Consider the following 11,311-nt stretch of genomic DNA (forward strand, 5'->3'; position numbering starts at 1 on the left):
AAATAAAAAATAAATAAAATGTTAGTCATCCTATGTTTTAATGTCTGTATCTTCTTTGGTTCCTAACAGCAAAAGCCAAATTCACAGTGGATTTGGATTCAGATGAAGATTTCTCAGGTTTTGAGGAAAAGGATGAAGATGAAGATTTTTTCCCATTAGATACTAGTCCACCTAAGACCAAAATTCCCCCAAAGTAAGAATTGTATCTATCACAGACTTTGATCATAGCTATTATAATAGTGTTGGTGTGTTTGTTGATCTATTTGACACGTGTAGAACTGGTTCTCAGGACGCCTTCTCTCTGTGTGTTCTTTTTTAGAAATAGGACAAAGACACTGAAGGCACAGAAGAGTACCACGTCTGGTGTGTATTGAAGTAAAGTGACTGGGTTCATGGGAGACTGGGAGATGTCTCAGTAAAGTGTGTGCTAAGCAAATGTGTGGACCTGAGTTCAGGCCACAGCACCCACATAAACAAACATACACCTGTTGTCCAATACTCAGAGGCAGAAGGATTACAAGTTCAAGGCCAACCTGTACTATATAGCAAAACGCTGTCTCCCAAAAACTAAAAATTTAAAATTCAGCTAAGTTCTAAGAGTATTTAAAATATTCTAAGAAAGGTAGTTAAAATGGGAATACATGTCAGGGACAGAGGAGTAGGCGGAATTTTTTAATGTTATGACCATTTCCCTTCCTGTTTGGAGTAGCTGACCTTGAAAGTGATGTTCAGGACAGTGTGCCAGCTTCTCCAAGCCCTCCTGCCGCTGACGTCCCAGCTGAAAAGGAACAGTTAAAGCCGTCTTCCAAACAGACTGCTTCCAAACAGACTGCGGCAGCAAAGAAGACAGTGACCAAAAGTAAGCCTGAGTCTGTTAGAAGGTTGACCACCAGTGTTAACCAGCTTTTCCAAATCAGTGTTAATTTCTATTCTGAAAATATCTATTGATGATGAAATTAATGGTATCCTAATGGGAGTGGTGTCTTTTACATCTTTATTATCAAGTAAAAAATAGAAAGTAGGGTCTGGAGAGATGGCTCCATGCTTAAGAGCACTGGCTATTCTTTCAAAAGACCAGGGTCCAATTCTCAGCCACCCACATGGCAGCTCACAACTGTCTGTAACTCCAGTTCCAGGGGATCCAATGCCTTCATGAAGGCAAGACATCAATACACACAAATAAAAATAAATAGCCAGGTGATAGTTTTAATCCCAGCACTCAGGAGGCAGAACCAAGAGGATCTTTTTGAGTTCGAGGCCAGCCTGGCTACAGAGGAAAATCCAGGATAGGCACCAAAGCTACACAGAGAAACTCTGTCTCGAAAGAAAGAAAGAAAAAAAGAAAGAAGGAAGGAAGGAAAGAAAAACAAAATAAAAAATAGTTTAAAATCAGTACATTACTCAGATTCCAAACATTATCTAGCTCATTTCTATGACGTAAGGAAAGAATTTATGAGCAGTTGGAAGTAATCCATGTAAGATAACTTAGAAATCAAGGCTGGGGATGTGGCCAGTTGGTAGATTGCTGGCCTAGAATATATAAGCCTTAGAATCAATCCCCAGACCAGCATAAACCGGGTGTAAGTGGTATATGTCCCTGGGGCTTTCTTGCTGGCCAGTCCAGCTTAATTAGGACCTCCAGGCCATTGAGAGACCTTGTCTCAAAAAAGAAGATGATGGTCAAGAGAGTTCTCTATGAGAAAACTCACCAAAGAGTGATTATGACCAGTACCCATGTTGACTTACAGGCCAGTCTTCAACCTGCACTGCTGGTACCAAAAAGAGAGCTGTACCAAAGGCAACCAAATCCGATTCAGCCTTGAGTGTTCACGGCCCTGAAAAGCCTGATCCTGCCAAAGCCAAGAGCAACCGCAAAAGGAAGCAGTCTTCTTCTGATGATTCAGACTCTGATTTTGAGAAAGTAGTTTCCAAGGCTGCCACGAGCAAGGTATTGCTGCTTAATCCGTTTGCCCTGAGACTTTGAGATATTTTTAAGGTAGTAAACTTAACCCTCAGAATTCATTACTGGTATAATTTAGCTGTAGGAAAGTTAAATCTGTCAGTCAGTGAGACATTTGCTTTGGGCCTTTTTCTTACTACTTAGTTGGAGATGGTGAAGTACTCTGGAGCAGTGGGGAATGACCCTAGTGCATTAACCATATGCAAATTACTTGCATCTTCTCTTTTTAGAAACTCAAGGGAGAGACTCAGGATTTCCATGTGGACTTAGATGAGACTGTGGCTCCTCGAGCCAAATCTGGACGAGCAAGGAAGCCTATTAAGTACCTGGAGGAGTCGGATGAGGATGACCTTTTCTGATGGGTGAGGGGATTGTTTTAGGAATGGTTTTACTGAGCCCGGTTAGTTTTAAAGTTACTTGAAGTTCTTCCCTAACCCCCTCTGAATTTAGTTTTGGGAAGACTTTTTTCTAAGACTATCCTAGTGAGTAGGGCCCATGTGGCCTTTAATTTTGTACTCTACATACTGTCTCAATGGTAACCAACCATCTCATGACGTGGTTTCTTCTCTGACTTGTCTATGTTTTGTGTCTATTTCTTTGGTCTCTAAAATCTTGGCTTGAAATTCTTTTGAATTCCACATAATTATATGGTCACTTCGGCCTAACAGAATTTATTGATCGTATATTAAGCTAAAATGGGTATGTTTTCAAAAGTGCCCCTCTGCCTCTTTTCCTGTTTCCACTGGATATGAGTGTTTCTGTTTCTGTTGTATAGGTAAGAAGTCCATCACATAGAACTGGATAGTTCTAGTACAGATACGGTGCTCAACCTTGATGCATTTTTGTTTAAGCCATGAGAAATTACTCATACCCTTTTAAACATCATCAAAGGCTGGAGAAAGTCACCTTGACCATGTCTCCATGACCTCAGCACAAGTAGCAGGGAGAAGAAAGTTAGGCCAGTTACATGGCATCCTGACTTTCCTTTTGATGCCTCTTAAACATGAGATCACAGGGAGGAGGCAGAGCTGCTCAGGCTTACATCTACATGCTCAGTCGTGAAGTGTGGTCCAGTGCAAGTCTCCAGAATTCCAGCTTGTGAATGCCGAGACCTCTCTATGCTACTGTATATGTTACTTAAGTGCTATTGTCAATGTTTTTTGTAAATATTTAATATGTCTTTCTATTCAGTTTAATTCCACCAGTTTTGTACTTTAATAAATGTTCTAAACATTGTAAGCCATTCATTCTTCTTATCTTAACCCACGTTACATCCTCTCCAGGCAAATACAGCTTCTTCACTTCCCTTTTAGAACGGTTACAGCCATGTTCTGCCAAAACTGACAGTCTTTGGCTGGGTGAAGTATCCAAAAGAGTGGCAGTGTGACGTAGTTGGATCCAGTTTTTTTTTGTTGTTGTTGTTGTTTTGGGTTTTTTGTTTGGTTTGGTTTGGTTTTTGGTTTTTCAAAACAGGGTTTCTTATAGACCAGGCTGGCCTCAAACACACAGAGATCCACCTGCCTCTGCCTCCAGAGTGCTGGGACTAAAGGCGTGCGCCACCACCACCCAGCTTGGTCCAGTTTTACTCAGAATCTTATACATGGCTGCTGAGTTGTCCATGTCCTCTGCACTCAGGGAGTTAATTATAAAAATGCAAGTATCATGCTAGGGATGTAGTTCCATTGGTAGGGTGCTTGCTGAATGTGCACGAGACCCTGGATTCAGTCCCTATCACCATGTAAATATGGTATGGTAACATCTGCCTGTAATCCCAGCACAAGGGAGGTAGAAGCAAGAGGGTCTGGAGTTCAAGGCCATTCTCTGTTAAGTTTGAGCTATTTGGGTTTGTTTTGTTTTGTTGTTTTTTGAGATAGGGTTTCTTTCTTGGCTGTCCTGGAACTCAGTATGTAGACCAGGCTGGCCTTGAACTCACAGAGATCTTCCTGCCTCTGCCACCTGAGTGCTGGGACTTGAAGGCATTCACCAGACCAGCCTGGGATACATGAGACCCTGTCTCAAAAAAAAAAAAAAAAGTCATGTATCTTAAAAAGATGCCCATTTTAGCCATTTTGATAGCTTAGTCAACTACTTGATAAAATAAGTAAAATTCTATTGGAGAAACTGGTAAATCTGTTTAGAAAAGTGATAGATCCAATTGTTTTCTTAACCTCTTATATCAAAATTGACTCCAGATACACTTGAGTTTTACTTTTCATACCCAGAGCCTGGTGTGTGTTCTGGGTATTGTACCAAAGCTACCAATCCACCCAAGACTAAATATTTAATGTCAAAAGATAAGAAAATGTGTTTCCAGTGGGCCGAGATGGCCAGTAAAGTCTGACCACCTCTAACATCTGTACAGGTGAATGCCCCCACCCGAACTCATGCATATAACGTGCACCCTAAAAGCAAACACAGACAGTGATAGGTGAGCTACTTGGACCTATCCAGTTATAACACTTTCTTAGTAATTCCACTTAGGTAAACTGTCTGAGCAAGAGCTACGTGTGATGGGGGATGCCTGGGATCCTAGCACCTAGTCGGCAGCGCCAAGAGGCTCTATGAGCCTAGCCCATCTCAAAAATAGATGAACAACAAAAACGGGTTCTAGAGAACACAGCAGTTAAGAGTTTAAACTCTTACGGAGACCTGTTCAATTCCCAGCACCTTTATCAGGTGACTCACGAGCACCTGGAGCTCCAGGTCCAGGAAATCTAACACCTCTGGCCTCCGGGGATCCCTGCACTCCTGGACATACTCCCCTCAACACACACAAATCATTAAAAGAATAAAGAGAAAATGTTTAGAAATGTATCCCAGGGGTTGGGGATTTAGCTCAGTGGTAGAGTACTTGCCTAGCAAGCGCAAGGCCCTGGGTTAGGTCCTCAGCTCTGAAAAAAAAAAAAGACACACACACACACACACACACACACACACACACACACACATACACACACACACGAAATGTATCCCAATGGGGTTGGTGGGGTGGAAAAAAAACAGTGTATCCCAACCCTTGTTTGGTTTCCTGATTACAGTCATCACTGAAGGAAGACAAGGCAGGGACCTGGAGGCAAGAACTGAAGCAGAGACAATGGAGGAGTGCTGCTTACTGACTTGCTCTTAGGCCCACATTCAGCTACCTTTTTTATACCACAAAGGGCCCCTTCTCAGGGATGGCACCGCTCGTAGTTGGCTGGACCCTCCCATATCAGTCATTAATCAAAAAAAGAAAAATCGCCCACAGACTTGCCTACAGGCAGTTGAGGTTCCTTCTTCCTAGGTGTTAAACTGACAAACTAGGTAACACAGTAGCCAGAGATGAACTTGAACTCCTTGATCCTCCTCCCTCTACCTCCCTAAGGCTGGAATTACAAACAAGCAACACCACACCCAGCATAATTACCTTCTGGAAACCTTCTCAGTGTGTGGTGCTTAGACCAGCAGTCACAGCATCACCTAGGAGCCTCTTAGAAATACAGAGTTTTAGGGCTGGAGGGATGGCACATTGTTCTCCTCCACAGGACCCCAGTTCTCCACTTCCAGGGGATCTGATGCCTTCTGGCCTCCGCCAGCACTGCTCAAACATGGTGCACAGACATGCAAGCAACACACCCATACACATAGCTTTTGTTGTTGGTCGTGGTGGGGTTCTTTTGGGTTTTTTTTGTTTGTTTGTTTGTTTTTGAGACAGGGTTTCTCTGTGTAGCTTTGCACCTTTCCTGGATCTGCTCGTAGACCAGGCTGGCCTCTGCCTCCCGAGTGCTGGGATTAAAGGCGTGCACCACCACCACCCAGCTAGTTTTTGTTTTTTAAAGAAAGAAACTACAGAGTGTTGAGCACACCCCAGAACTGTGGGGCTCAGAAACATTTTAGGGGATGGGGAGGTTTTTTTTCCGAGACAGGGTTTCACTGTGTTGTGTAGCCTTAGCTGTCCTGGAACTCTCTGTAGATCAGGCTGTCCTCAGACTCCCAGAGACCCACTGCCTCTGCCTCTCTAGTGCCGGCATTAAAGGCGCGCACCACCATGTCTGCACTTTTAACAGCACCCTGGGGCTGGAGAGAACTTGAGAACTGATCACATGCTTAGGAACTGAAAACGAGGTGGCTTCTTGTTTGTTGTGATGGGCTTCTGCTTTTTAGCCCCGATAGGCTTTGATCTTCATATCTCAGGCATGTGCCACCATGTTCGCCTGGGACAAAGGCTTTGCTAACATGCTCTTCAAACAACCTCTGGACCCAACCATGGCTCTGCTTTCCAGAACTACAGGTCAGTTTTTCCTGCTCCACAACCTCCCAGGAATGGAATAACACAGTCAACGTTTTTGTGCTTAGCTTCTTTTATTTAGTATGATGTTTTGAATTTTATTCATATTGTCAGGGGCTGGGGATGGCTCAGTGGGTAAAGGAGCTTGCTGTACAAACTTAAAAATGTAATTTGATCCCCCAAACCCGAATAAAGATGGAGGAAGGAAAGAACCAACTCCACAAAATTGTCCCCTGACCTCCACATGTTTGCCATGGCACATGTACCCTCACACCCCACAATAATGATTTTTAAAAATGAACATTAAGGGCTAGAGAGAAGGCTTAATGGTTAAGAACATTTGTTGCTCTTGCAAAGGACCAGGGTTCAATTCCCAGCACCTACATGGTGGTTCCATGGGATCAAATACCTTCTCTGCCCTCCTCAGACACCAAGCACTCATGTGGAGCACAGACATACATGCAGGCAAAACACTCATATACATAAAATTAAAACTACAGAACAGCCAGGCGGTGGTGGTGCGTGCCTTTATCCCAGCACTGGGAAGGCAGAGGCAGGCGGATCTCTGTGAGTTCTAGGACAGCCTGGTCTACATAGTAAAACTGTCTCAACAACAACAAGAACAACAAAAAATATTACAAATATATACCAAGCATGGTGACGAATGCCAAGCCTTCAAAATAAAATGAAATAAAAAATTTAAATAAAATTTAGAATGTACCCACATTGCATGTATCAGTGGTTCCTTTTTCAAAACAGACAAAAAATAGTTTTATTATTGCTGAGTATTATTCCATTGTATGGGTTTGTTGATCCATTCACCTGTTGATGGACGTTTGGATTGTTTCCAGTTTGGGCCTGTTATGTGTAAAGCTGATGTGAATTGTATAGTAGTATCCATTCCACGCTTTTTTTCTTTTTTCATAGTGGGTGGAATTCCTGGCAATGGGATCACCGAGTCCCATGTTTAACTCTACAAACTGAAGAGCTGTCTTTCCAAACACAAGGTTCATTTAGACTCCCCTTACATTCTTCCTGGAGAATCAGATGTGTTTCTTTGGTGTGAATGTTACACTCTCTTACCTCAGATCGCCCCAGTTCAAATCAAAAGGTAGACCAGTAAACGTCATTTTGGCTAGAGGAAAGGATGCTCAGTCTACAGGTGATCTTGCCTTCTGACCCCAGTGACTCTCGAGAACTTTCCAGAAAGTTTCAAGCTCAGTCCTTTGGATAGAGAACTGCTTTCAGGGAGGGCATGGCTGTCATTGGTTTGAGGCTGACCAGATTTCAGTCTGCCTGCATCCTCCTAGACAGATGCTGGAGAAGACCTCAGTGTGCTCTCAAGACCACATCAACTACAGGAGCGCAAGCCTGGGGCAATGAAAGCCAGGACCAGGCAGTGTGCAGCGACTGTGGCTGCTTGTATACATATAGGTACAATTAGAGATGCAGGGGTTTTGTTTTGTTTTGTTTGAGACAGTCTTGCTCTATAGTCCAGACTGGCCTAGAACTTGCAACCCTCCTGTTTCAACATCCAGAGTATAGGAATTACCCATTTGCACTACCACCTGGATCCCTGTACTTTGACCTTTCCCAACATCAGTCCCTCAGACCAACTTCGAGGGGAGGGGCTTTGAAAGATGCTTCTCTTCTGTTTGTCTGTTTTTCCTTAAATGTTATGTGTCTGGGTGTTCTGCCTGCATATATGTCTGTGCATCACATGTGTGCCTGGTGCCTGCCTGAGGAAGACAGAAGGCACTGGATCCCTAGAACTGGGGTTACAGATGCGAGTTGACATGTGGGTGCTGGGACCCAAACCCGGGTCCTCTGCAGGTTCTCTTAATACCTGAGCCATCTCTCTAGTCCCAAGCTGGATATAGCTCACTGGCAGAGTGCTTCCGTAGTCTGAATGAAGACCTGATTCAACCCCTAATAACACACACACACACACACACACACCAATGCCACTTGACCCTGTAGGAGGCTTGTCATAAGTTCAAGGCCAACTCAGGCTACCTGTGAGCCTGTCTTTTTAAAAAAAGATGAGCCAAAAAAGGAGGAAAAGGAGAAAAGGAAGGAAGGGAGGAAGGAATATAGGTAGATGATAGAAGAGAGAGAGAGACAGAGAGATAGAAGATAGATAGATAGATAGATAGATAGATAGATAGATAGATAGATAGATGAGCCAGGCATGGTGTCATATGCCTTTAATCCCAGCACTCAGGAGGCAGAGCCAGGTGGATCTCTGTGAGTTCGAGACCAGCCTGGTCTACAGAGTGAGTTCTAGGACAGTCAGGGACATGTAGAGATATCTTGTCTCAAAAAAAAAAAAAAAAAACAAAAAAGAAAGAAAGAAAATAGCCGGGCAGTGGTGGTGCACGCCTTTAATCCCAGCACTCGGGAGGCAGAGGCAGGTGGATCTCTGTGAGTTCGAGGCCAGCCTGGGCTACCAAGTGAGTTCCAGGACAGGCTCCTAAGCTACACAGAGAAACCCTGTCTAAAAAAAACAAAAAAAAGCGAAAAGAAAAAAAAAGAAAAATTTAAAAAGATGGAGTGTAGGTATTGAGATGACTCAGTTGATGACCTGAGTTCAATCCTTGGGACCCATGTGCTGCAAGGAGAGAAGATATTGGTGAAATTATTAAGGTCACTCCACGTAATTAAAAGGGAGGTTTATTTTGTGGGGTAACTCACAAGTGAAGGGATAGGTAACAGGGTCTGGGAAAGGTGTGGCACAGTCCGGCAGTGTTCTCCGGAGAACTCTGCTCGGTCTACCTCCTGTGTCCAGGGTCCAGGAACCAAGAGCGCTGGCGCATCCAGATCTCGGGTCTTCAGGGTCCTCTCTCGGCCCCGCCTTGTAGGTGTGACAGTTACCGAAGCCTCAATAGGGGTTGGAACTTCCAGATCAAAGCTGGAATGGCTATCCACTACAAGAAATAATTCCCAAAAGTGGTCAAGTTGTCCTGTGACTCCACGTGCATACTGTAGTGTGTGCGCGTGTGCATGCATGCGTGTACACACACACACACACACATACACACACACACCTGTAAGTATAAAAACAATTTTTTGGTTTTGGTTTTTCTTTTTTTTGAGACAGAGTTTCTCTGTAGCCCTGTCTGTCCTGAAACTCTCTGTAGACCAGGCTGGCCTCGAACTCACAGAGATCCGCCTGCTTCTGCCTCCTGAGTGCTGGGATTAAAGGCATGCCTGGCTCATCTATCTATCTATCTATCTATCTATCTATCTATCTATCTATCTATCTATCTATCTATCTTTTACCTATATTCCTTCCTTTTCTCCTTCTCGCTTTCCTCCTTTTTTGGCTCATCTTTTTTTAAAAAGACAGGCTCACAGGTAGCCTGAGCTGGCCTTGAACTTATGACAGCCTCCTACAGGGTCAAGTGGCATTTTAGCCACCACACCTGGCTAAAAACAAAAACTTAAAAGTGGTCAGGCGACAAGATGGCTCAGGGTACAAGCACTTGCCATGCAAGCCAGCCTGACCATCTGAGTTTGCACCCCAGAACCATTGAGGAAGAAGATAACCGACTCCCCAAAGTTGTCCTCTGATCTCCACATAGATGTGATGGCACACACACAATAATAATAATGATTTTAAAAGCCAAGGGGCTGGAGAGGTGGCTCAGTGGTTAAGCTCTTCTAGAGGCCTCAAGTTCTGCTTCCAGCACCAACCACCCCTCCCCCAGGGCACCCCACAACAGCTGTAACTCCACTCCAGGGGATCCTCTGGCTTCTGCAGGCACCTGCACACATGTGCACCCACCCATGAGAGCACACACACATACATACCTTTTAAGTCTTTTTCTGTTTTTGTCTTTTGTATTTCAAGACAAGGTTTCTCTGTGTAGCCCTGGCTGTCCTGGAACTCACTCTGTAGACCAGGCTGGCCTCAAACTCAGAGATCCTCCGAAATCTGCCTCCTAAGTGCTGGGATTAAAAGTGTGCGTCACCACCTGGCCTTAAAATGTTTTTTTTTAATCTTAGGAAAGGAAACATTCAAGCCCTTCCTCACCCCAATCTCAGAGCGCTACCTCCAACTCTAAGCTCTCTGCTCACTCAGATGGGCCCGTGTGGAGAAAGGCTGCATTCCCAGCGTGGGGTGAAGGGATGAGAGAGGCCGAGCCTTCACTGGAGTTAATGAGGGAGAGGGGTCGGGGCCTTCAGCTGCACATGAAGAAAGGCCCAGAAGTGCAGTGGTTTGGAAGGGTCTAGAACAAGGTAACAACCAGACGGACCAAGAAAGCTCCTCTTCCTCAGCTGGTGAGGACAGAGACTGGGGACACCAAGTGACCCCAGTGCCCGCTCCAGTGTGGAAAGCCAGCACCAGCAGACCCATGAGTCTGAGGGTTATATTCCCCCTCCTGAATGTACAGTCCCCTAAAATACATTTCCCATCCTCCATTTGCCTGTAAAAGTGGACATAGGAGCCCATTCTGGCTAAAGATGTGTCAGAAGAATGGATACAGGGCAGTCCTGGACTCTCCGAGACACCGTGTGGAGCAGGGTTTAGGTGAGGTGTCTACCGCATGGCAGTGCAGTCCTCTGCCCTCTTAGTAAGGAAGACACTAGCTTCCGGTTAACTAAGCCGTTGGTTGGCATTCTTGTTGCTACAGCCAAACCAAACAGTAAAGAATTCCAGAGCCAGCTGGGCATACGTACACCTTTAATCCCAGCACTAGGGAGGCAGAGGCAGGGGATCTGTGAGTTCGAGGCCAGCCTGGTCTACAAAGCAAGTTCCAGGACAGCCAGGGCCACACAGAGAAACTTTGTCTCACAAAACAAAAAGAAAGAAAGAATTCCAGAGCCAAAGGAGGTATCCAGGCAGGAGAGAGAGATGGGTTCTAACTCTAAGAACTTTCAGAAGGTGTAGAGTGTAGAAGCCAAGGTCAAGCATGAGGTACCCTGGGAGGAGGGGACGTAAGGCTGTGGAAAGGGGTCAAAGGCTCAGGAGCTGTGCAGGTTGGAAGGGGGCTACCGAAGAACCAGGGAACACCCGCCCCTTCCCCACCCAAACCCCTGACCCCACTTGGGAGCCGGCCTTCTGCCCAGGCCTGTACATT

At 44.9% G+C, this 11,311-nt stretch overlaps 1 protein-coding gene across 1 annotated transcript in view; it reads left to right on the forward strand.

The window, feature by feature from the left end:
• Positions 1-3,195, forward strand: part of Top2a (DNA topoisomerase II alpha) — a 31,792-nt gene extending 28,597 nt beyond the window's left edge. The window contains 5 exon segments of the mRNA XM_052756422.1: positions 70-193; positions 320-363; positions 710-859; positions 1,749-1,948; positions 2,191-3,195. Coding sequence (XP_052612382.1) covers positions 70-193; positions 320-363; positions 710-859; positions 1,749-1,948; positions 2,191-2,319 — 647 coding nt within the window. The 3' untranslated portion in view covers positions 2,320-3,195.
• The last annotated feature ends 8,116 nt before the right edge of the window (positions 3,196-11,311 follow it).

Source organism: Peromyscus californicus, unplaced genomic scaffold (assembly GCF_007827085.1).
Source record: "Peromyscus californicus insignis strain IS unplaced genomic scaffold, ASM782708v3 Scaffold_3__1_contigs__length_106647218, whole genome shotgun sequence".
Taxonomy (NCBI): domain Eukaryota; kingdom Metazoa; phylum Chordata; class Mammalia; order Rodentia; family Cricetidae; genus Peromyscus; species Peromyscus californicus.